The sequence below is a fragment of the Octodon degus genome, unplaced genomic scaffold, assembly GCF_000260255.1.
Source record: "Octodon degus isolate 3935 unplaced genomic scaffold, OctDeg1.0 scaffold00025, whole genome shotgun sequence".
Classification (NCBI taxonomy): domain Eukaryota; kingdom Metazoa; phylum Chordata; class Mammalia; order Rodentia; family Octodontidae; genus Octodon; species Octodon degus.
The window spans coordinates 18,642,581-18,668,890 of record NW_004524601.1 but is presented as its reverse complement, the minus strand read 5'-3'; the positions used below and the strand labels follow the sequence as shown (position 1 = coordinate 18,668,890).

The following is a 26,310-nucleotide window of genomic DNA, read 5'->3' as shown; positions in this document are numbered from 1 at the left end:
CGGGACGGGACGCGCGAGCCCACCTGGCGCCGCGGCCTGACGCTGCCCACTCTGCCCGCAGGGAGCGTGCCCAGCGAGAAGATCGCCATCTGGCTCAAGGACTGCCGGTGAGTCCCGGGCGCGCCTCGCTCGCAGGTCGGCGGGCGGCAGGGGGCTCCGGACCGGAAAGTGCGCGGCGAGAGCTTCCTCCTTTCCGCGAGGGCTGCGGCGGCGAGCGGAGCAGCGAGCGGGGACCGTCGACTCTGCGCTTGGGGGCCTTGGGCTGCGCTGCCCGGGCTGGCGCTCGCGGCGCTGCTGGCCTTGTCCGTGCAGTGAAGAATTCTCACCGTGGGATGTTTTACTTTTGTTCTGGCATCTGTACCTGGCGCGGAATCCTTTTCCTTTCCGATGTGCTTCAGAAGGGTTTAATTTACACTCATTGGACTCGAATTTTATGTGTATGCGCTCGTTCTGTTGAGAGCTATTGAAACTGGCTAACTTAGTACGTGTAGTTTACTTCTTGGATATTGGTTGGTTGGATGGCACTGAAATTCACAGAAGGAAATAGAGCTTTGAAGGCAGTCAGACGGCGTAAATCTGTTTAATTGCGTGCTTTGGCAACTGCTGCAGAAGTGTTTGATAAAGGACAGAGAGGTGAATCATATTGCAAGTAAATCTGACTATTGTAAGATCTGCTTGTGTCATTTGTATTTGCTTCCAGTTTAACTGCAAGTTATAAAACCTTACAGGAAGAATGCAGTTTTTAAACTTTGCTTGGCTCTTCTGAGCCTATTTTGCTTTCTCACTTAGGTGTATCGTAATGTTGTGTTCAAATAGTAGAACTAGGGAAGATACTTGTTACAAAGTAATTCTTACATACACCAATGTATTTTTTTTTCTCCAAAAGATAAACACAGCACCGTATTGGCCATTACTATATAATGTCCAATTTTGATAAATTGGAGCCTTACAGAACGTCTTCTGTACAGAATTATGTAAAGTTTAGCGGGGGTGTCAGAGACCCTCCTGAGATGTCCAGAGGTACGTGGACCTTCTCTGTAAAGATGCACAAAGGCAGGTGTGCAGCGGGAACCCCTGCTGCTCTGGCTCCATGAGCCCTGGATTTCCAAATTAGAAGACTGTGGCCTAGATGTTAGGTGGCTCCACTCAGAGAATGGATTCAGAGGTAAGGTGTTCCACTGGTTCATGTAATTGTGAAATATCAGCGTAGTGTAAAAGCTGAAAGCATCAAGTTATAAATAAGCACTTTGAGGCTGTTTAGGAAAGGTGTTGTGAAATCAGTGTACAGTAGATTTCCTTTTAGAAAAATATCTGAAGAGGAATGCTTTGTTTACTTATTCTCAGGTCTTTTAAAACCTTCATTCTAAGAATTGATTTAAGTACAGAAAGTCCTAAGTAGTGTATTGTCGTATTCCTGGTATCTTAAAATAGGTTTTCCATTCAAAATAAGCTTGAAGCATTTTATTGTTTAAGGCAAGCATTTATTCAAACTATTTTTTTAAAATAGAGAAAAATCATATTTTATGATGCGTAAGAATTCAGATTGTGGAAGAGATCGTATCAGGAGGAGATTAAGTTAAGTACATCTTTTCAGAAGTGCAATAGGAATGCCAGCATCCAGCAGGACAACAGTTGTCCCTGAAAATTCCAGAAGCTTTGTTGCTAAACTTGATTTATGTGGGTGGGTTCTGTAACCCAGGGCTCCCAGTCTCATAGGCTTTTTTCTTGTTCTGCAGTTGTACCTGTTTTATACAAAAGTAGTTTTCATTTTTGCACAAAACACTAGAACAGGCGGTCTTCTGCTGTTGGCTAGATTATCGTAGATTTCACTGCTGTAATATGAGGCACTTTTTTTTTTAACTCTTTTATATAGCAGTGTACAGTCCTTCCCAGAGTGGGACATCCGCGTATGTTGTACATTAGTGCAAATGACCTGAAGACAGCTTTTTTCCCTTTGATAAATTCTCAGATCTTGTTTCTCATTGCTGCCCATATCCTGAATAGTGAATAGGGACACTACATTTCTTCCCTTAGAGGGAATCTTTATTTTAATAACTATTTCTTTTTCAGCTAGATGGAAATAAGTTGCATGAATTAGTTTTGGAGGGGGGGTTGATAGAATTTGGAGGAGAGTAACTATAAAGGTGAAGACTTTTTTCCGAGCGAGAGTACTAGCTCTATTTTGCTTGTATGCCGTTTTCAGATAATACACTGTCTGGACGGAGTGATGTTTTGGCCTAGGAGAGGAACCGCTAGGGAAACAAAGTTTTCAGTTATACAAGGGAGTTAATAGAATTTTATTGAAATATTTGCAGAAAACTTACATTACAGCTTTTATTAGTATCTGCATAGTAATTGCTTGTGATTCATGTACATTTCAGAAATACTGATTTTCACAAAACTGCTCTCAGAAACTTTCAACTTTTAAATGTCATTTCAGTTAGCATTTCTTTGGTATTTTTGTGATTGAACTCATGTTGGATGTGAATTTTTGACAGGTGTAAATAGTGATAAAAGATTTGTACTACAGAGCAGAAATTTTGAAATAGAACTTTTTTTTTCTAGTTTTCAAAATGTAACTGTTTCTATAACTTGGTTTTAGGAAAAGCAAAAGTGTATTTATATTTGAGAAAAGAAATTTGAGATACTTGTGTTTGAATGACAAAAATGTGGAAAAAATTTCAACAAAGGCAGATTCTTAATGTTAATTCTCAAACCAATGTTTTGGTGTGATTCAAATCCAGATGAAGAAGATACGTGTTTTCTAGTTTGAAAGCAGAAAGTGAATTGGAAGCTGTAGAGCCCTTAGACCTTGAGGTGCAGGAGGGTTTGGCCGGCACCCAGAAGTGGGAGTGGCGAGGGTAGGGAAGCTGAGCCTCATTTCTGGTTAGACTGAACTACCTGCTGCTGAAAGTTTGCTTTCTTCTCTTCCTGTTTTCTGTCAGTATGGAGTAGATTGCGAGGGAAGATACTTTCATGCTGCTTATTGTCATTCTTTGTTCTGTTTTGTTTTTGCAAAGAAAATGCCCATTAATATCACTTGTGTTTGGCATTTTTACACTTACCTGCTAGTAGATCAGACGTGTGTGTGATTAAGTCTTTCTCGGTGAAGTGACTTGGTGGTAGGTGTTTGCTTAGTTAGTGGGATATCACTTACGTAATCCACTCACATTCCTTGTGTGTTTTGGGAGGAGAGTGAATTGATTAGACGCGTGCATAACTGTAGGTCCTTGGGCTGTTGGTCACAGTTCCCAGATGGCTTCCACATGACTGAGGCTTCTGTGTTCTGTGGTTTCAGTACACCTTTGGGAGCCTCGCTGGATGAGCAGAGCGGCACTACACTGAAGGGTAAGAGGGGGTGGACATTCCAGATCTCTGTGAGGGTCCTCTTTCATTGTCTTCCAGGTGAAAGTGTATATATGAATTATACAAGTGAGGTTCATGTGTATAAGATACGCAATTCTGAGCTACATGCCTGAAGGGAGAGAAACCTCACCATAAGCCATAAAACAGGGTGAATTTAAGCAAATTGCCAAACTTTGCCATACTGTAAATTCTACCTTTTTATTGCCCAGTTAAATATTACAGAGACTAATTAAATAGAGATATGTGATCGGTTTAAAGACAGTATATATTGCGTGAACTAGGTCAACTAGTGCAGCATTTCCTTGCTTACTTTAACTGAAATCGCCACACCTGAAATTTTACCACCCTATGTAAGATAGAATTCTGAGGTTCAGAGTACAGCAAGAATGTGCAGGTAGTGGCAAGGCACATAAAAAGCATTTAGAACATCAGGAAGACCTAGCTTGAGTGCCTGGTTTAATGTGAAGGGGGAGAGAGATGATTGCTCCAGGTTTGGATTTTCCATGAAACTCTGGGCTATGTGTTACTTAGTCCGACATCTTTCAGAGGCAGATAAATAGACAGTAGCCTGTAGACCTGGCTTCTCAGTACTTTACCTGGCCATAAGCATGATTTCTTAATGATATAGTGAAATCTTACAGCTGCTTCTTGAAATTATGTAATTATAATTTCCCAGTAACTTCAGGTCCACAATATTTTCTTGTATTGTAAGTTATTTTGCTTGCTCAGTTTGTTGGAATCAAAACAATGATTTCATGTGGAGGTGGGGAGGAGCATGACGCTAAGGCAGAATTTTCTGAATTTTTGTGTTTCTTTTAGGCGTGCTTGTGAGAAATGGAGGAAGTTTTGAAGATGATCTGTCATTGGGAGCTGAAGGTATGTCTTGCTTGGAAGAATTGTGTCTTCATGTAGCTTTACATTCTTTTTTAAAAAATGGAAAAATTGAGTACATTGAGGTTTGTGATCTTAAGAGTTAAATTTAAAGATTTGAAAATGGCTCACGTTTCACAGTACTTTCCTTTTATAGTATATGTTAATAACGTAGTCTGGCCTCCACACTACCGAGGGGTGGCTTTAAACACCACTGCGAAATGTCTTTATCTGTGACTTTCCTGGACTTGAATGCTGGAGAGAACTGTTTGTGGCAGACTGGTGATCTGAGGGACAGGAGAGCGCTCCAGAAGAAGGAAGGAAGCTTAAATATTTATATAGAAGAAAACTAAAGTGAAGCTTATTTTTAGTGTGCTCTTATGTCGTATTTTCAGCTGTAGCTTGTCTTTCTCTTTGCATTCAAATGTCTTCTTTTTGCTGGTTTTTAGAAGGGTAAAAGACAAAGATAAAATAATAGTAAATGTCGAAGATGTTATGTGGGGACTGTGCCATCCTGCATTAGCATTTTTAAAGTGTACACTTTTTAATTTTCCTCAGGTTATATTTTCCTGTAGGATCATAATAAAACTTCCCACTGTGTAAAATTAAGACTTTATTATTTCACTGATATTTTGAAAGATATTTTATAGTTCATTTGTGTTTTCTTTCAAGTTTAATGGGTTATTGGTGGCTCTTGGGCTTGTTATTAATCTGTGCTTTATTTAAAAATGAAGCATTTGTTAAATGTTTAAAAATTGTGAACTGAATTTGTACACTTAATTTAGTACTGAATTTATACATTTCTTAGTACCCTCGTTTATTTTCTGTTTGCAAGCCATTTGCAAGGTTAAGTCAGTTTTTCAGTACCTTCTATCACTGAACAGTCCAGAATATGTGATTTCTTGTCAGTATATTTCAAGGAATAGATTGTGTTAGGAGCAGCTGCTTCCTGCTTCCCAGTCAGGACGCTGGTACACACTGTCAGCCCCTTTCTGAAATGCATTTCAGCATTACTTGAAGTCTCACTTTTGAGATCTGCCTTAGTAGTTTCATGATGTTGAATGATTTTATTGAAAACCAGAAACTAATAGAGAGTCCCATTAAAGACTAAAGCAGTTATGTTGTTTTACTGAAAATTATTTCAAGGCTTTTTTCATACTTGAGTAAATATTTAAGGAATGCTGTGTTAGGCACCATAGAAGGCTGTACAAAGAAACAAAAAGATGTCATGATCTTGCAGATCAGAAATGAAAAACTGTGCTGAGATAGTTACATTTGTAATTAATCTTACTTTTTGTGTTTGTCTATGAAGTTTGAAAGTAGTAAATTTAACTCTCAACATAACATTTTCTTGTTTCAACTTTGTTGATCTAGGATAAAGTTTAAAGGCAATTTTTAAAGGAAAGTATACTTTGAAATGAGTAGAAGTTTTCAAGTTACATACATGAAAAATAGGTTGTAACATCAGAAGTAGGTGAATACTATTGCAACATTAAATAATGCTTTCTTGCTCTTAGGATATTTCTCATAAACAGGTTTTAAATATAAATTAATATATATGTCACATATATGCTGCTTTTCTTGATACTTTCTTCTAACCTGCTAAATTTAATTAGCTAACTACAGTTCTTTTTAAGTCTTCAAGTGGAAGTGGCTTTATGTCACCAAAAATTAAAATAGCTTCTAAAAGCTACTGGTACTATTCTTATTGATCTGTATTAATCATGTGAATTTAATGAGCCAAGAGAATACTTTGAAATATTAGGCAGTTAGCTGTACTATAATGGGTAACTTGTGTTGTTGGTAGTTGTGTCATTTTAGTTACTGTCCTTCTAATAACTATGCTCTACATTTATTTTTACCTATAGCTAATCACCTCCATGAAAGTAATGCTCAGACTGAAAGCCGGTATGTAATTATTTTGTTCTCTTTTTTAAAAACTTAACACTAAGTGAAAAGAAAGCTTTATTTTATTCTTTTTTTTTTTTTTTTTAAGCAATACTATCTTGGCCAAAGAGAGAAGACTCCAGTTTCATCAGAAAGGAAGAAGTATGAATTCCACTGGCTCTGGGAAAAGTAGTGGCACAGTCTCAAGGTAACTTGTTCTAAAGTTATGGTGGGATGACGTGGTATGCTGACATGCTTGTCACATTTTTAGTCTTAGATTTGACTTTGTTAGTGTGAAATCAAAGGAATCTGAAGTGTTTTCTGGGTAGGTATAACTGACGGGAGCTTCTTTAACAAAAATGTTAACTAAAAAGCAATAAGTATATTTATAATGCTGCTAGAATCCATTAATGAGTATTTGGAGTCAATTAGAGAAACTTCATACTAGAGTAACTTCTAATTATTGGGAATTAAAATCTCTTCTGTTACGGATTCAAGTTATCTTTCACATAAAAATTAGATAAACTTTTCTAATGGACAGTGATGTTTAAGATAACTTTTAACACATTAAACAAAAGATCTTTAAAATACACATTAAGGTAAACCAATATATGCGTCTGTGGGGCCAGTTAAACTGTTAAGCAATTACTTTTATTTATTTATCTTTTTTATGTATTTAGTGCAGGGTGTACAGAGTCTCACTACACAGATCAGACTTGTAGTGATCCTTCTGTTTTCAGCCTCCCACATGCTGGGATTACAGGTGTGCGCCACCATGCCCAGTCTCAATTGCAGTCTCAGTGTGCCCCCAGGGTGGGGCTGGCATGGTAGGCCGGAATCCCCAGCCCCTGGAGTAGGTGCTTTAATCTCCTGAGCTATCTGGCTGGCCCCTGTTATGCAGTTATTGTACCACAATCTGAGCCTTTATCTGAAAAGACTGAAGCGTCCTGTTCAGATCCCACCTAACTTTCCCACTCACTGAGCTTTAGAAAACCTGGATTATCATTGGTGTGAGAGGGAAGGAACAGGGTATGTTTAATTCCTAAAGGAATTAGGGCAGTAAGTTACCTGTATCTTTCCTGACGTCACTCCTTCCTAAGTGGGAGTGGTGAGCTGAAAGTTGGCTCCTCCTGTCCTTCCTGAGAGGAAGGTAACTTCATTGCTCCCCTGAGGTGAAGATAGCAAGAAAGCTCAAGCTCTGCACTTGCTCTTCAGTAACAAAGTTTACAGACTTCCTTGTACATTTTTCCTCTTCATTTCTTTTTCTTTTTTCTTTTTTTTTTGGCAGAACCGGGGATTGAACTCAGGCCCTTGCTCTTGCCAGGGAAGCACTTATTCCACTGAGCCATCTCCCTGGTTCCCCTTCATTTCTTTAATCTGCTTTTTTCTTATTCTGCTTCATCTGTCCTTCAGTTATTTTTATTGCTTTACCGGGAAACTCTTAAAATGAGAAAAAAAATAAGGTGAGGAACTTCTTAGTGTGTTCTTTAGGCTCAGTGCTTTTCCAACACAGGCAGCCTCAAAGAGTGGACCCCTGCTAATGGGTTTGTCTTCCATTGGTCCATGATATAGAAGATGTTGAAATGAATACTAGCTTAAAGAACAAAAGCTGAGACGATTTTATCATAGGAAAGCAAGAACATGTTTAGTTTATAATGTGGTTTCAACTCTAAATTTGCTGCATATCTTACTGCATCTTATGTTCTGTTTTGTAGTGTTTCAGAATTGTTGGAACTTTATGAAGAAGATCCTGAAGAAATTCTTTATAATCTTGGATTTGGACGAGACGAACCTGATATTGCTTCTAAAATTCCTTCCAGATTTTTTAATTCATCATCATTTGCCAGAGGAATAGATATTAAAGTATTTTTGAGTGCTCAAATGCAACGGATGGAAGTAGAGAACCCAAATTATGCTTTAACAAGTAAGCTTTTTAATCATGAGCATGTTTTTTTTAAACCATTACCATTTACAGTAAGATGGTTCCATTACTAAAGCCTTATTGATGTTAGCAATAGCACTGGAAAGTTAATGATGTTAATTAACACAGTAGCTATGTTACTCATTCTAAATTTTTATTCTATTTAAATAGATTAACATATTATTCTCCTTCTCCCCAAATAGTGATTCTTTTCAATGTTTTCGTAACTTGGGAGGCCTTGTAATTATCTCCACATTGCATTTATTCAAGAAGGAAAAAGTGGGAGTAGAGTCTTGATAATATTACAAGAAGTCAGTTCATTTTCGGTGTTTTACTAGAAATCCAAAAGAGCATGGCCAGTTTTACCATTTTTACTGATAATTATATCTTTAAAATAGTATTTTTTTCCTTGTTCGTGGATTCTTTTTAAGAGCTCTGTAAATTCCTTCAGTATGTAAAGGACTTTTGTACATTTTTTTTTTTGTGGATTTTCTTTTTTTTTTTTTTTTTTTTTTTTAGGGAAGAGTCTGCAGGGTGGGCAGGGTCTTACTGCTAGATCAGACTCATAGTGATCTGCCTGTTTACAGCCTCCCGAGAGCTGGGCTTGTGCCCCCACACCCAGTCTCAATTGCCTGCTCAGCGCACCCCAGGGGTGGGGCCGGCTTGGCAGGCCACAGGGCACTTTAATCCTCTGAGCTATTTGGCCGGCCCTTGTGTGTGTAGTTTTGAAACAGGGTGTTGATATGTAGCCCAGGGTCACCTCAATCTCACTTTGTAGCCAACAGTGACTTTGAACTGAGTGAGCCTCATCCTACCTCTGCTTCCCAACTGCTGGGATTACAGGCCTGTGCCACCACACCTGACTTGTGCATTTCTCTCAGTAAAACATTTGGAAGAGACTTAGTAGAGTTCAGCACCTAAGCACAAATTACAGCCGTCCTGCAGCAGCTAGTTCTGTTTTATTCAGTATTGTCTTCATGCTCTTTATCTTTTTTTTTTTTTTTTGGTAAATACTAGGTTTTTACAGTAAAAATCTTCCTCATCTCTGCTTACTATGTTTTATAGTACTTGTGATCTTGGTAGGATTCTGAACAGTATAGATTTACTAGGTATGTATTTATAAACATAAGTATATATACATTTATGTTTATGTAATTGGTTTCTTTTATTTTTTTGTATAGGTCGTTTTCGTCAAATTGAAGTGCTTACTACTGTGGCCAATGCGTTTTCATCTTTGTACTCCCAAGTCTCGGGGACTCCTCTTCAGAGAATTGGCAGTATGTCTTCAGTGGCCTCTACCAAGGAGACAGATGCGCCTCCACCCTTAACACGAAGTAACACTGCAAATCGCTTAATAAAAACACTATCGAAACTAAACTTATGTGTAGATAAAGCAGAGAAAGGGGAGGGTAGTAGTCCTTCCCCTGGAATTGAAAAAGGAAAGATTTTTAGTGTTTCACTAATTGAAGAAAGTGGCAATAAAAATGACCAGAAGTCTCAAAAAGTTGTAAAGAAGAAGGACTCATCTTCTATGTTGGCTACAGTTAAAGAAGAAGTCTCAGGTGGTTCAGTACCTGCTAAGGAGAGTGCTGACCCTGGCAGGCTTTCTGATGAAGCGAATAGTAATTTTAACGAAGAAACTGATAGTGAGCGAAGTAAGGAAACTGAGAATCATGGGCATAATCTGCATGAGGAATCGAACGTCGTAGAACCTGATGTAGGCAGTGACTTCAGTGCATCCAGCCTCGGTGAGCTGCAAGATGGCAGTGATCTGAAGCATGCCCAGATGTCCACACCTGAAAAAGAACCTTGTGCATCACTGGCCATCCCCTCCATTAGGAATATAATGACCCAACAGAAGGACTCCTTTGAAATGGAAGAGGTAGGTACAACTTTACTGAGACCAGGTTTAAATCATGAGCTAGGGAAAAACTGCTGAAAGTGTTTATGAAATGAGAGGTAGCTATTAGGTTTGCACTAGAGGAGTGCATCCCAGTGTTGACAGCCTGGGTTTATGTTTCACAAACCAAGAGTGCTCCCAGAGCTGTGTGCTGCATTGAGGCAACCGGAGAGCACATGGCCCCTCCAGCTTCTCTGCTGCCCACCACCTGATGCCTGACCTATAACCCTTGCTCTCTCAAGCGTTAAGAGTTTGATACCAAGAAAATGCTGAGAAAGCACATTCAAATTCAAATCAGTATTGCATAATAGTTAAAAAGATAGGCTTTGAAATCAAAGGGGTTTGTGTTCCCTCTCTGCCACTGAATTGCTGTGTCTCCAAGGAACTTTTCTTAAGGCATCTCAGTGGTAAGCATGAGGGTAAAGAGGGCTTAGGGCCTGATGTGGGTGAAGGCACTGGATACCTGGGAAGGAGGGCAGGGAGCCCCGGAGGAGGTACAGAGCCCACTAAGCAGGGTTTCTACAAGTGTGGAAGCCAGCCTTTGATGGACTTGCATTGATATTTCTGCTAGATGGCATGAATTTCAAATTACACAAAATAAAGATACTCATCTTGATAAGGTTAGATAAAACTACTTCTTTATTTTTTGTTTGTTTTCCTGTGCTAAGGATTGAATCGGGGCCTTGCATGTGCTAAGCAAATATTGTGATGCTGGCTCCGGTGCTTTTTTATTATTGGAGACAGACTTCCCTAAGTTTCCCAGGCTGGCCTTAAACTTGCAGTCTTCCTCTTGCCTCAGCCTCTTGCGTAGCTGCGGTTACAGTGTGCACCAGCCCACCTGGTTTAAAACTCCTTGTGAACTGTAGGAACTGACCCTTGTTAGGAGCACTGTGGCCCCAGCAGAAGCCAGAGCTGAGCAGTCTGCCCTGGAGAGGCACAGTGCAGTGTCTTTGGCTCCTGAAGTGTTTCTCTCAGGCGGGGAGGCAGGCAGTGGTGGTCTCATCTTCACATGAAGAAACTGAGGCATGTGTTTGAAGAATTCTGGCTTTCAATTACGTAGTAATGTACAGCTTTCCTTTCTGAAAAATTATGTCAAAAATTTCCTGGAGTAATAACTAGTTTTAGAATCATATGCTAATTATTTTAGAAACATGGAAAATGGAATAATTGGTTTTACCCATAAATACTTTCAGATGATTGTGTGTCATGTTAGTGAAGCTTTTTCACTTAGTTGCTGATAGTCATTTACCTTTCAGGGGTTCTTTGAATATATTTTTTGATATTTTAATTTAGCTAAAAAGGAAGTGGGAGCTCTGATTTTCTTATAAACTTCATTTTCATTTATTTCTTCAAATATTTTATATTTGTTTCCTTAATTTCTAACAGAATTTCTCATTTGACTGAACAAAATGACTGATGAATGCATTAAAACTATTTTCTCTTTCCCTGATTCCCATTTGAGTTTGGTAATCTAAACTTGTTGTAATCTAAACTTGTCCCAGGGCTGGCTAGATAGCTCAGCAGATTAAAGTGCCTGCTTAGGCAGAGCACAGCAGCCAGGATTGATCCCTAGCTGCCCTACCGACCCTACCCCAGGGTACACTTGAGACTGCAACAGACTGGGCATGGTGGCACGTACCTGTAATCCCAGCGCTTGGGAGGCTGAAAACCGGATCACTATGAGTCTGATCTACATAGTGAGACCCTGTACTAAATACATTTTTAAAAAATTCTAAAACTTGTCCCAGTATTGTGATTAAAATCTAACTTTGCCTTACCATAGGGCCACTCTTCCATGATAATTAGATGTGACAGTTTGCTCACTGTAAGAGAAGAGAGTAAGAACATCTGTATACTGTATTCATTGGAAATCTGATATTGGTAACACATTGGACAGTATTTGTAGGTGTACATTTTCAAGCAGATCAGTTCTTTTTCTAGAATTTTAGCCTTTAAACCATAGTGTGAGTTTTTTCTTTTAAAGATTTAAGATGGAGCACATAAAACTTAAACGTTGGGGGGCCGGGGAGATGGCTCAGTGGAATAAGTGCTTCCCTGGCAAGCGCAAGGGCCTGAGTTCAATCACCGGTTCTGAAAAAAAAAAAAAAAAAAAAACTTAAACATTTATAATGTGCAGGGTGTACTTTGGTGGCAACTTTATTGGTGATAGACTGAATAGTTTTGCTCCCTCTACTGGCAAAAACTGAAAAAGTGATGTGGACAGTTTTTAGAATACAAGATTTCTTACATTGGCAATTGAAGAATAAGGGAAGCTGTTTCTTTTTTTAAAAAAAGAGTATTGGATCAACCAGAGCTACATTTTAAATAGGGGGAGTTTTAAGAATAACAAATTTTGTTTGTCAGATGTATTTAAAGTACACATTTTAAAAAACCTCCTAGAATTCTGTTTTTATCCCATTGGGAGCGTTAAAGAAAGCTTGTAGAACAATGGATAAAGAGGGGAAATACTGTGTTATTTTAATTTCCCCTTCAGCATGATTTGAATCATTGACAGATGAAGAGAACAATCTTGCTGAAGCAGACTTTTAGATCCTATTTAAAGTAGCTTACGACTATTTTTCTTTTGGATCCCTTTCAGTTGAGGTTTGATTCCTGTTGTGAATTTTCTTCCTGTACAGTGAGTAAATATAAGTTAGAGCCTTCTTTCTCTCAGTGAGCCAGTTCACTGGCTGCCCTGGGGTGCCAGGAGGGAGCGCGTTCTGCGGGTGGTTCTGTGCGTACAGCGGCCCACTTTGCCCAGATGCGAGGTAAGATAGGCCTGCTCCAGGGCCGCAGGAGGAGATGCTTCAGTGTGGAGAGGCCTGGGTCGGTGGCAAGACTGATCCAGGCTGAGGACAAGGGAAACGGCAGTTTCTTATGCTAAAAAATGAGAAGCAGGAAGGGCAGACTATGGTATTTTCAATTAAAAGTCAATTTGCCTTGTACAGAGGGTTTTAGAAAATTTTAGTGTGTCTAGAAATTGCACACCTTACCCTTGAGGTTTTTTTTTTTTAATTAATTTTCTGATTCTTAGAACCTTGAATGAACAGTTCTTATGTTTTCCCTGATTAATTTTTGTGACTCCATGTTAGTAACTCTCCAGACTCATAGAGTAGCAGTAATGTGGATGATTGGCACTAGCTCAAGCAGTCGTACCCAGTAAGCAGCTGTTTATCTTTTAGACGTAAGAGAAAACCTTCTTATGCTTGATGGTTGGAGGAGGAACTTGTACCTGTGTCTTTGTTGTTGGTCTTCTTATTCTGAAAATAAATTTATATTTAAATATAATCATTATTTGATAAACATGCAAGCTTTTCTTGAAATACTGAAGTTTTGGTAACTTTTTAACCTTAATTTTATTCTGATTGACAGTTTAACTACTAAGCCTCACTTCTGATTACTCAGTCTTAGATTTCTTTCCCCCATTATGTTACTGTTTTCTTAAGATAATCCAAGATCAATGCTGTTTTGTAAATCGTTTTTCCTTTGGCCTTACAAATCTAAAGTGTGCCTTTGAAGACAAGAATGTAAACTCTTTCACATGATGTCTGTATAGATGCCTGTTCCTTCAAAGCCCAAATAAGCACTGCATTCTGTTATTTACAATATCTTCACTTTCATTTTTAAAGTGTTTAGTAGTAAAAAATTGTGTGTATATGTGTGCATGATTGTGTGTGTTTATTTAAAATCTGGAGACCTTCATTGGAATTAAACTTTATATGTAAAATAGAATCATAGAATAGCACATAAAGGGATCTTTGAGTTTGTTCAGGGCTTTTCTCTTTACAAGTAAGAACTCTCCCCACTCCTTGGTATTTAATGGTACTTTACAGCACTGTTTGCTCTTCTAAGGTTCTGGGAGGTAGGAATTTTCATTTTACAATACAGAAAACTGAGATGTTTATCACAAATGATTATCACAAGCCATTCAGCCAATTAATAGTGTGAATAAGATTCTCAGTTCCAGTCTTTCTAGAGACTGACTGCTTTTACAGACACCGTATAGCTAACTTGTTATAGGTTGGTTGGTTGGCAGGTTGAGCACGGGACTCAAGTTACCAGGTGTGCAGCGCCATATAACTTCTTCTGAAAATAATGCTTTTATTTGAAATGTTTTGAGATTAAAAGTTGAACAGAATTATAATTTTTAAAACTAATTTTGGTTTTCTCAAGAAGAGATATGTATGTCTCTACCTGTGGTGGAAGGTTTGCATTGGAACACCTCACACTGCTGGCCTGTGGAAACTGTGCAGTAATACTGTACCTAGGAAGCGCCCTTAGTCAGGATAAACATGACAGCTGTTCAGAAACCAAAGTAGGTGCCTGTCATGTTAGCAAGGCATTGATTCAGAAAGCTGTGGTTTCTGCAATAACCCAAGTGTGTGGGCTATACTTAAGCTGTTTTTTTTATACCTCTTTACATCCCAAATATAGAGACCAAGGATTTTGTCATTTTGGTTCAGTAAAGTTTTTTCTTGTTTATTTTTTATTTTGTTTCAAGCTTACCTGAAGGTTAAACAGTATAATGAGCGCCTAGTGATTCTCACTTGAGTCAGTTACATTCTGGCCTTCTCGGGAATTTTGTGAAAAGCCTTCTGTAGCATATGACCAGAGTCCTCCTGAGCGTTTGAACCACTGCGCAGGGCAAGTCCCCTGTGTTCCAGTGTGAGTCCTCCGTGTGCGTCACCATTCTCTGAGGTGTGCACATCTTGACATGGACTGCTTGCCTTTGCACATTGTGACCAAAATAAAATATCCAAGCAGTTCACCCACTGTCATTAGCTCAGCTTGTCTGTTTCTGACGTTAGTAATTGCATACTCTGATTTTGCTAAGTGAGAGTAATGATCAGCCATTGCTCTATTAGTAAAATTTGACTCTCAGAATTTTTTTTTTTTGTGGAACCGGGGATTGAACTCGAGCCCATGCGCTTGCCAGGGAAGCACTTATTCTACTGAGCCATCTCCCAGGCCCTCTCAGATTTTTTTAAGTGGCCCTTTCTAGCACTTAATGGGGGACTTTGTAATTAAAGATGAAAGAACAAAAATTTTTTGCCTAGATTAACATTTTATTGTTTATTGACTTTTAAAATAAAGTCTCATACTGAGCTACATCCCCAGCCCTTTTTTATTTTTTATGGTGACACAGCATCTTGTAAATTGTCCAGGATGGCCTTGAACTTGCTGATCCTCCTGCCTCAGCCTCCTGGACCTATAGGCTTGAACCAGCTTGCCCTGAAAGAATAATATCTTGAAAAATAATATACTCAGAAAACTTGTTTTTTAAAGACATGTTACTTTCTGATTAATTTTATAAGTCTAAAATAGAATTGTGTAATAATCCTGCATTTAAATGTAAGAGATTATAATTTGGAATGTGTTAAGGTGGAGAGATGCCTAGAATATAAATAAAGTTACTTGGTTTCTTCTATATGATTTTAATGTGCTTGATATTAAACTTACAGAAAACTCTTTGAAGTAGGTTGAGTTTGGACAGTAGCTAATAATAGGCCTTTTGTTGAATATAAAAAGAAATTCATTTTGTTTCCTCACAAAACAATGGTTTTCCTGTTGAACTTGTTTCTACTGTTTTGAGTACTATACTATTATTTTTAAATAATAGCAAAGAATTATAGGACTTACACATCTGTTACACAGGTAATGGCCTTAAGTGACAACATTGCTTTCAGTCTTCATAATTAGAAGAGTTTTTCGGTTGGGTAATAATACCTTGAATCTTTGCTGGCCTTTTTCTTAGTCCTATGGAATGTTTCTTCTTGAGTAGACATACAGCTCTAAACATAGTGGAATTCTACTTCAGATCCTGCTCACCTTACTCAGATATTATTTACGATTTCAGTACTAATTCTTATAGGTAAAGCGATGGAAATCAGTATACCTCCTCCTCCTTCAAATTTTTAATCTTTATTCATCATCAGTTGTGTTAGAATAGGCACAATATATGCGGAGTGAGGGTAGCAGTTAGGAATGTGAAAATTCCTAAGTAATGTAGTTGTGCAGATAGAAGAAGATGTACGAAAGTCAACTTTTGTGGGTGTGGTACCTTTTCATACAGAGTTTTTTTAGGGAGGATAGTTCAGACCTTTCAGCATTTTAGTTCTGTACTAAAACCTGCCTTTGTACTTAAAATTTCCCAAACATGTCTTCAAAGAAAATTTATGCCAGGACAAAGCAGTCTCACATATGAATGACATTTGATACATGAAAATTTGTGGGATTTTAAAAACGTTGCAGTGAGAGCTTGATATTGCATTTTCAGATACACAAGACTTGTAAATTGCCCCTTGAGTGTGTCAGTTGTAGCCTACTGCGTGGAGTATTCACATTTCTCCTGGATGGAGAATTGGCTGAAAAGAAAATTAATAACTCTTTAAAAATGAAGGAGTTCATGCATGCAGTGCTTTTTCTCTACTAGCTACTACCTTGAGTGTTACTGTTAACAAGAAACTAGATCTGAAATTAAGTGGTAAGGTATTCTAATTATTTTGAGATAAAAGTGTCTTTAAATTGCTTACAGTGTTTTGGTGCATTTTATTTGGCTGAACCGGGGATTGAACTCAGGCCCTGTGCTTGCCAGGGAAGTGCTTATTCCACTGAGCCATCCCCCTGGTCCCCAACTTTGGTGCATTTTAATTAGGTTTGTTTGTTTAATAAAAGTTTATAAAGAGATTGTTGTTCTTCAGGTTCAGAGTACAGAGGGAGAAGCGCCTCATATTCCAGCCACGTACCAGCTAGGTCTCACCAAGTCCAAACGAGGTAAGTCAGTGCCTAGCCATTGGTTCCCATGTACGTTTGTCCAGGTGGTGGCAGTAGGGTTGGAAAACACACTCAATGTGTATAGCAGCAGTAACTGTAGAAAGCTTAGGGAAGACAGGCATGCTTCTTCATTGTTTGCTTCTCTGATTTTTGTATTTTTTTAAAGGCTTCTGTGCTCATACATTAATTAGTTTCTTTGTCCTGTGATGCCCTCTTTACACAATCATATGTGCAGTAAATATTTTTCAGTTCTGCATCATGCCTGGGTGGAAAGTGATCCAAAGAGCAACAGAACAGGGCTACTTTTTACATTGTGATGATTGAAAATATACTTGGTGCCTATCAGTGTTTTCATTATTCAAATATAATGCATCATTATGATTCACGGGATATACCCTGGCAGAAAGTACCAGTTTCTCAGCAATAGTTAAACCTAGTTAAATTAAATTCAAACTCTGAGTCAAAGGTGAGTGATTGTAGATACTGTGCTTCTCGTGAATTATTAATTATTGACCAAAGGCTCTTTGAATCCATTCCTTTCCCTTTTGACTTGCAATCAGAAAAAGATGTCTGGTTTAAAGTTGATGAAGCTTTGGAGACTTAGAAAAGGGAGAGGCAGAAGTGAGAATGATCACTGACAGTAGCACTACTGTGTATTTTTAAAAGCTTACGCATGCTGAACCATCCTGCTTGTTTTTTTTTAGGCAAAGATTTATATGTACGTTCCCAGAATGGGAAATTACACGTTTGTTCCCTCCTAATCTCTGAAATTACTTCGTAAGGGACATTTGGGTATGATTGTTTGGTTTTGCATTGCAGTAGGCACTAACACCAAGGGCATCACTGTCACTGGGTCACTCTAGCTCTCGACAGACACACAAAAAAGTCTTCACTACTTTTTTCCATTTTAAGTCCATAAATAAATGCATATGTTTCTGAGCCGTAAGACAGATTCATGAAAATGAGGGTATTTTTGCTATAGATGTTAGACAAGGAACACATTGGGAAAAACAGCTTGCCATGTGTCAAAGCAGGACTGGAAACAGGTCAGTTTAACTCGTATCACAGTGGTGGGAGAAGATGAGATGTGATTTGTGTTTGTATCTGGAGTTTTTTCTTATCACTTCTAGGACTCTAATTTCTGGTGGCATAAGCAAAAAAAAAATTTTTGTTTTCAGAACTGGGGATTGAAACAATATTGGGTTTTTTTTGTGCACCAAACTATTAACAATAGAAATTATTAAAATATATGTACAAGACAGGGACAGAAAATAGCAACAGTAATTTAGTTTTTTAAGAAGGTAACCTATCAGTTCTCATAGTGTGATATGATGCTTGGATTACTCATAATTACAGAATTAAAATCAGTGATCATTCTTCATTTTGTAAAGTTAGTTAAAGTGTCTAAGGTTCATTAGGAAGCAGACTTGAAGTTAAAGTTACGTGAATCAGTAATCTGGTCTGGGATGTATTACTTGGAGAGGATTGGTCAGTCAGCTCGACATCACAGGTTAGTATTGTTGGGCACAGTGAGAATAGCCCCCAGTTTTTCTTTGTTGCAGAAGACACAGTTTTCTTTTGCAGAGAACATACACATTTCTGTTTTGTGTCTATATGATACTGAACAAATAGCTTCCAAATTTGATAATTTTTGCTCTCCTCTGGTAACCCTAGTTTTAAATTAGAAATAAAATCATATCATCAGCACAGAGGTTTAATCCTTTTTAATTCCATTCTTTTAATGGGGGAATTTGTTTATTGTAACACAGAAATGCCTGAGTACAGATGAGCTTGGTCTTCATTGTTTGCAAAGCAGTTTTGCCAGTGTCCTCCTTTCCTCCTGGCAGCGCCATGTTGAGGTGGAAGAATTACTTTTATTTCATTTTAAAGAGGAGAGAAGTTACTGCTTCATGGTGGAAAGCACAGTAAAAACTTGTGCCTGGGCCCCTGTGCTTTCTGATGCTCCCACCAGCTCTGAAGCCTAACTGATAGGTTTTTCAGCAGTGCAGTAAAGACATTGGAAAGATAAAACGAGCCTTTATTAATTCCAGAGATCCAGAGAGATCAAGGGCAGATGGGGCAGATAGATCCTCTGGCCTGAGACAGAGAGCTGAGGCTTTTAGGGATGTTTGGTAGGGTGGAGTTTGAGGGGGATGCTTAGAAATCTCTGAGGAGCTGACTGGGGTCTTCCCTGAGGTGGTGGAAAAGGTGAAAGGAAATTGTACCCTGGCATGGGTTGGAGAAGAAGCATGGAGGTGGTTTCTGGGAAGATAAGCTTTGTTTTAAGGGCTTCAGCCATATTAGATGACCACCATAATAATGTAGTAATTCATACTAGGGCCAGAACCTATCACTAACCAGCCTAGATTAGGGCCTAAGCTGTGTGTGTGCAGACAGGACCCCGCAGCTGAGTGGAGCCGGCCCAGACTGCCAGCACAGACCCCCTGGCTTCCCTGGCCCCACACCAAGGGTGTTTGCCCTTTCACTTCCAAGTCATTTCAGTGCCCGCTTCAATTTGCTGCTGTTCTTAGGAAACAGGTACCCTTGATTTGCCAAGCAGCCAGCTTGTTCCAGCTTACTGGACTTGGAGGAATAAGTAAGGTTTCTGCCTTTAAAGCCTGACAATTTAGTTTAAAAAAGAGAAAAATATAACTTCTGTGAATTAAGGTTTTAATCCTTTTTTGTTAGTGCCTAGTTAAGCTGATATAACAGCTTATTGCAATTCAGTTTTCCTATTTTTTATCTAAATTTACCAGGAATATGGAATAATTTTTAAATTTCATTATATAGTTTTATTAATATTATAAAAATATGATCCCAGGGAACAACCCACTCGGGCCCCCCTCCTGTCCCTGTCTTGGACAGGAGCTTTTCTCCCTCAATAAATATATTCTGCTCATAACCAAAAATAAAATAAAATAAAAAATGCAGAATTACTCTGAATTTTAATGGGGAAAAAAAAATCTCTAGAGTCCATGAAACTTGAAACTGCTGTGAAATAGGTTTGTTTTTTTTTTTTGGTGGAACCAGGGATTGAACTCCGGCCCTTGCGCTTGCCAGGGAAGCTCTTATTCCACTGAGCCATCTCCCTGGCCCCTGAAATATTTTAAAACATCCGGTGCCCTTTTACTGATTTTGGATACTATTCAGTCATATCATCTGGTTGTTACCGTGTATGGTTCAGATCTTTGGTGACCATGGATCTGGTAAGCACACTGGCAGTCAGCCTGTTGCTCTCCGAGTTCTGCGACCCTGCTGGTTGTCAAAGGGGCTGGCTCCTGGGAGGTGGGGTAGCTGTAGCCTCCCGCGGCCCCTGCAGTTGCGGGGAATGTGCTGCTGCCTGTGTGTAGTTCATCACTTCACTGACACACATTTTTTTATGTTAACTAGTAGTTGAGTTTTGCAGCAGAAAAATAAAGGGAAGTATTTTATAAGATTAACAGTGTTATATGTGAGTTTAATCTGTTTAAAATTATTGGGAAAGAATTGTCTCATAACTTAATGTTTGCATCACTTGAAACATCAGAGAATGTTTCAGTAAACCCCACTTAATTATTTCTTGTTTTAAGACAGAGTCTCACTAGGTCCAGAAAGGGTTCCACTTGCAGTCCTTCTGCCTCAGCTTCACAGAGGGCTGGGATCTCAAACAGCATGAAGAGACATGTTTTTTACATTCTACACTTCAAGTTGTAATTGTCTACATTTTTATGTAGGGCAAATGGTTTACTGTAGGACATCCATGTTAGTAGAAGCATTTTCTGTTTTAAATTTTGGGCAGCTGTTCTTTTAATAATAAAGATGTTAATTGTATTTATTAAAATGCAGTATAGTTAGAGCTTAATTAGTGACTGCTGAGTTTCTGGTAGAAAATCTGTTTTCCTTTGAACTTGCGTTAACTCCTGTGCTTTGCAGCCACAATTTTGCATAAACAGTGCATACTTTTCTGAGAAGGAATCTTCTGTTTCTTGTATCTGCTGGAATTGTGTCTGTAACCACCGTGCTTTCTGCTGTAGATCATCTGCTACGTACTGCCAGTCAGCATTCTGATAGCAGTGGTTTTGCTGAAGATTCTGCAGACTGCCTCTCCCTTAATCATCTTCAGGTAAAATTTTCTTTTGTAGTAGGAAGTATGTTTAATTTACTCATTTAAAAGTGATTTTTTTTTCCCCCAATGGCTATTGCAAGACTGAATTTTTTATTTTTCAAATGATAATAAGAATAAAACTTCTGGGATGTAGATATCATATGTTTGTGAATTACCGGTTTCACTAATTCCTTCTTTCTCACTGAATTTTTCTTGTTTTTTTTTTTTTTTTTGTTTTTCAACTCTTGGATCACCAGTAAAGGGATTATTTCGATCATTGCCTTGCTAGGTCTGTTAGTTGTCTTGCTTTTAATCATTGTGTTTCAACATTTTGCAGTAACTACTTTGCTTATTTAATAACTCAAAATAGCTGTGGATCCTAATAACTAGTAACTCCTAGTAGGTGTCAGAGTTACACTTAAGTTTGTGCTTTATTCTGCTAGGACCTTCAGAAGGCAGGAGCAAATCTGTTCTTGATGAGCTTGTGGTTTGTATGTGGAGTAAAATAGTGCACAGGAAAAGCCTTTAAACATCATGAAGCAAATTTTAAGTGATCCGAATGACGAAAAGAAAACATAGAGACACAGTACATTAAGAATAAAGAGAAGAGATACATCTAAGGCAACTCAGAAAGAAAGTGGGCAGAAAAATGAGAGAGACTTTAAGAAAGAAAGTTCAGGGAGAAGGTAAGGTTGTAGCTGATGCAGGAGATAGATGAGGAAAAAGCAATTCTGGTGGAGTAAACATGACTGGAGCACGAGTCCGTGATGAGGAAGAAAAGTGAAGGATCACTGGAGAGACTTAGAAAGATGTGCGGTTGGGGGGGAATTTGTTCCAGAACAATCTGGGATTAAGCTGTGGAGGAACACCCTGGAACTGCAGAGAATATGATCAGAAGTGTAGGCCAGGGGAGTCACTTTGGTAAAAGGGATAGTTTCTTTTCAGAATGGCCAGAAAGTGGGAATGTTGGGAAGAGAATGTAGGAAACTTGTTGGTTTTGGAGAAGAATGTTAAGAGAGTTTTGTCTATTTTCTGTTTGAGTCAGTATTATATGTAGGAAGAAGAGGAGGAGGGCATTGGAAAGGAAATTTAGGGGAAATGGTTAGGTTCTAAAATCACGTTTGTGAGAAAATGAGGAGGTGTTAGCTGAGTCGGTGCAGCGAAAGCAGTGGTGAGCAGCCCAGGCCACAGCTGGGGTGGCACCCCCACAGGCCCAGCTGCACTGCGTCCACTGGTGTTCGGCTAATGATGTTCACTCCCTGTGTATTCATCTTCCCATCTGGTTCCTTTCCACAGGTCCATGAGCCCTTGCAAGCCATGGGGAGTAGCGCTGATAGCTGTGACAGTGAGATGACAGTCACATCATTTGGTGAAGACCTTGTTACACCAACAGTACAAGACCAGCCTTATTTTAATGAGTCAGAGGAGGAGTTGCCAAGCCCTCTTCAGGAAGGAAGAGCGAAGGCAGCATCAGTTGCTGACAAAGGAATGTCAGATAGCCAGGATTTCCCTCAGTGCGGGCCTGAGGAGAGTGCGGGACCTGAACCGTCCTCTTGTAGTCCAGGGGATCGTGAAACTGACGTCACTGAGGAGGGAGAGGGATCATCTTCAGCACAAACACTGGAGCTGCTGAGGGAAGCAAGTGGTGAAAGTGATGTGGACAAAAGCAGCGAGTGTGAATTTCCCCAGTACACCACACACCATATCCTGAAATCACTGGCTTCCATTGAGGCTAAGTGCCGTGATCTCAGTGCTGAAAATACACCTGGGCCTCCTTCTTCTGTGGATAGAGTTAATACAGCTTTACAGAGAGCACAAATGAAGGTTTGCAGCTTGTCTAATCAAAGGGTGGGGCGCAGCCTGATCAAGTCAAAGGATCTGTTAAAACAGAGGTACTTACTTGCAAAAGCTGGCTATCCTCTAAGAAGGTCTCAGTCTTTACCAACGACCTTATTGAGCCCAGTCAGGGTTGTGTCCTCCGTCAATGTCCGGTTATCTCCTGGAAAAGAGACCAGGTGCAGCCCCCCTTCCTTCACCTACAAGTACACGCCCGAAGAGCAGCAGGAATCGGGAAAAGGGGCCACTGCACCCGACAGTCAGTCTTTAGTCAAATCCACCATTTTCATCTCTCCACCATCTGTAAAGGAGGAGGATGAGGCCTCCCGGGGTGAGGTGAGGCAGTTGGAGGAATGCCACCCCAGGAGGACTCCTGTCTGTCCCCAGGTTGTCCCAGCACGCATATCTCAGTCCACCTGCTCCCTTCACACTCTGCATGAGTGGGCGGACAGGCCACTGTGTGAGCACATGAGAACGCTGAGTGCACACAGTGTCCCCAACATCCCAGGGGCCACCTGCTCTGCCTTCGCTTCTCCTCTCGGATGTCCTTACTCACACAGACATGCTGCCTACCCCTACCGAGGGTATGCTGTGAATCCTCCGTCTGCCATAGAAATGCAGTTGCGAAGAGTGTTGCATCATATTAGAAACTCCCTGCAGAATCTTTCTCAGGTAGGAAGAAGAATTGCTCTTTTTAAGCTTTTTAAAATGTTACTGCTCTAGGCACCATTTCACTCAGTGAAAAGCAAAGACTCATCCAGCATAGACTATGCTAACTACTTTTTCCATGCGTAAGCTCGCCACTACTTGTTCTCCTGTACACTTCCCTTCTGTTTCATGGGAAAAGCTGTAATTATCCCTAAACAAGGTTAACCTCTCTGCTCAGAGTCTCCTTCCCTTCCTGGAAAGATTTTGCTCATTAGATCGCCTCCCTTTTTCAATCTGTCATCCATTGTTTGTGCCTTATTCTAAAAACATGAAGTCACCCTGTTTAAGAAAAACAAAAACCTCTCTCAAAGGTCTTTTTCTCTGTTTCCTGCTACTTGGCTGTATTGACCACCTCTTCCTTCTCTAAGCTCTTGTCCTGCTGCTTCAGTGGCACCGTGTTCTCCTGGTCGTGCTTATAGCTCTCTGACTAAGCTTCCCCTTCACTCACTGACCTCGGATACTGGTCTCCGGCCCAGACTTAGTCTCCTTCTACTGGGTTCAAAGGCTCAAACCACTCCGAAGAGAGAAACTCAGGTACAGTGTGAACTCAGCGTGCATGTAATCGTTTACTGTGGAAGAGTGGACGGCAAGCTGCCTTGAAAGTAAAAACTAGAGTTGTAGTGTTTCAAGTCCTATAAGATATGCCATCTTTTAAATATAGAATGTGTCCTTGGGATAGATGTTTCCCCTTGCGGTTTGAACCGAATATGGGTGTTTCTTCTTCCTCCCTATGAAATATAGTTCTAACCATGCCTGAACTGTTCCTGCAGTTGTGTGTAGCTGGGGGTTTCCAGAGCCCTGTCCCCTACACCCTTGGGCACCTTTCTGGGCCAGCTGTGTTGCCCACTTGGTAGTTGCTTCCTCTTGGGTGTCTCATTGCTAATGAACCTCCCACCCTACCTCTTCTGCAGACTGATGCTTTCCACAGTCTCCGCACTTAGCTGTGAGCTCTGGCCACTCTGAACTGTGTGCAGGGCTCTGGGAGCTGTGTGCTCATGGTGACCCAAGCATGCAGCTTGCGTGTGTTTTCCCAGGTCTCCTGCTCTCACCTTTCTTTACATGACAAAATTCTAGTTCCTGTTCAGATGCAACTCACGTGTTACCACTGTTGGAAAAACTTAACTAGTCTGTACTTCTGTTTTCATCCTAGCACATATGCCCCTCAAATTCTATAATAATTTTTTAAGGCATTTCTTTCTTGCTATGCTGTGAGACCACCTCGAGGCAGGGGGCCTTTTGCCTTCTCTGAGATAGTGGCGTGGAGCAGGTGCTTGAATGTCTAAGGGTGTGATGCTGCTTGCTGCTCTCTGGAGCTACCTCACTCATTTCTGTGACCTCTGGATGACATTTGCAGCTTGGCCTGCACTTCTGAGTTTCACTTTTGCTTCTGTACTTTCTCAAAGCAAGAAGAAAGTCCTGTAAAACATAGATATGGTGAACTATACATAGACTGACCCATGCCTAGAACAGCTAAGAGGGCTAGGAACTAATATCTCTTGTTCATGCATACCATATCAAGAGTTTTGTTTAATTTTGCCTCAAAAAGAAAAACATATAGGCCTCAAATTGTGCTTTTAGCACTTTAGAAAATTTGGAAGTAGCCATGGAACACTGATGTTAATCCTTCTTGCTTTCATTTATTGAAGTACCCCATGGGAGGCCCTGACCTTGCTGCTGCTCCATACAGTACTCAGAAATCATCTGTTCTACCTCTTTACGAAGTAAGTTCCTACTTTGTCTTTGCATTGCAAAATAATTTGTATGATGCAGAAGTGTAATTTTGTTTTATTGCATTTTAGAATACTTTTCAGGAGCTTCAGGTAATGAGGCGGAGCCTGAATTTGTTTAGAACCCAAATGATGGACTTGGAATTGGCAATGCTGCGCCAGCAGAACTTGGTGTATCACCATATGACTGAGGAGGAAAGGTAGAAGCTCATTTTGTCTCAACATAATGCACACAAGTTGTCATTCAAAGAAACATTTTCAGGAGGTTTTACAAAACTAGTTCTTGTTACTTGTGTTAGTATCCTGTATGTTTTGTGAGCTGGATGAATAAAGAGGCATACGGAATATTCTGCTAACATCTGGGTCTTCAGGGAATGACTGAAGATGCTTGTAGCCTGGTAGTCAGTGCTGGTCAGTTGGCGAGAGAGAAGAGAGGGACAAGGTGAGACCCGTGTTCCGGGGCCACACCTCCTGTGGTGCACGTGTACAGATTTATGAAACTTGGTATACAGTGTCTTCTGTTAGCGTGCAGTAATTATCAGAGTGCTTGTGGGGAAAAAGTTGTGAACTGCGTTTCTCAATCTCGCCCCTTTCCCGTGCGGGCAGGTACGAAGTCGATCAGCTGCAGAGCTTGAGGAACTCGGTCCGGCTGGAGCTGCAGGAGCTCGAGCTGCAGCTTGAGGAGCGCCTGCTGGACCTGGAGGAGCAGCTCCGGGCCGCGCAGGCGCCCTCGCCCTTCCGCTCCTCCTCACTCATGGTAGGCGGCGCTGGGCCTGGGCGCTGGGGGGCAGCTCGGGCGCCCACGTGAGTCAGGACACACCCCTGCACTTACAGCCATTTATTTTAATGACAAAAGTGTGCAGAATGTTTAAGGAGCTTTACCACACATCAGTTTTTGGTACAAGTTGCAATAACTTTCTTAAATATTTAATGTGTACTTATACATTGCAAAAATTTAATGGTCATTTTTGATAATAAGAAAAAATAAAGGGTCCATCAATAGGTTTAAAGTTTTTGAAAGAAAAATTGTAGTGCATAAAGCTTACTAATTTAAATTTGAATTACTGTGTGTATGTATTTCTAAAGAATACAAATATATTCAGGTTTTTTTTTTTTTTTTTTTTTTTACCATTTTTTATTTTAGTAAGCAGTGTTCCATTTAAACTTCTCCTTTATTTTGTTTTCTTTTTTCCTAAGCTCTCCCATCCTCCACACAGGGGCCCAGAATCTGCCTCTG

At 39.9% G+C, this 26,310-nt stretch overlaps 1 protein-coding gene across 1 annotated transcript in view; it reads left to right on the top strand.

The window, feature by feature from the left end:
• The first annotated feature begins 24 nt into the window (after window positions 1-24).
• Window positions 25-26,310, top strand: part of Ssfa2 (sperm specific antigen 2) — a 38,740-nt gene continuing 12,454 nt past the window's right edge. The window contains exons 1-13 of the mRNA XM_012514129.2: window positions 25-107; window positions 3,299-3,348; window positions 4,186-4,242; window positions 6,105-6,144; window positions 6,233-6,331; window positions 7,839-8,047; window positions 9,226-9,926; window positions 16,646-16,718; window positions 20,732-20,820; window positions 22,099-23,310; window positions 24,993-25,067; window positions 25,146-25,273; window positions 25,680-25,830. Of these exons, the coding sequence (XP_012369583.1) occupies window positions 6,288-6,331; window positions 7,839-8,047; window positions 9,226-9,926; window positions 16,646-16,718; window positions 20,732-20,820; window positions 22,099-23,310; window positions 24,993-25,067; window positions 25,146-25,273; window positions 25,680-25,830 (2,682 nt within the window). The 5' untranslated portion in view covers window positions 25-107; window positions 3,299-3,348; window positions 4,186-4,242; window positions 6,105-6,144; window positions 6,233-6,287. The remainder of the gene's footprint in view (window positions 108-3,298; window positions 3,349-4,185; window positions 4,243-6,104; window positions 6,145-6,232; window positions 6,332-7,838; window positions 8,048-9,225; window positions 9,927-16,645; window positions 16,719-20,731; window positions 20,821-22,098; window positions 23,311-24,992; window positions 25,068-25,145; window positions 25,274-25,679; window positions 25,831-26,310) is intronic.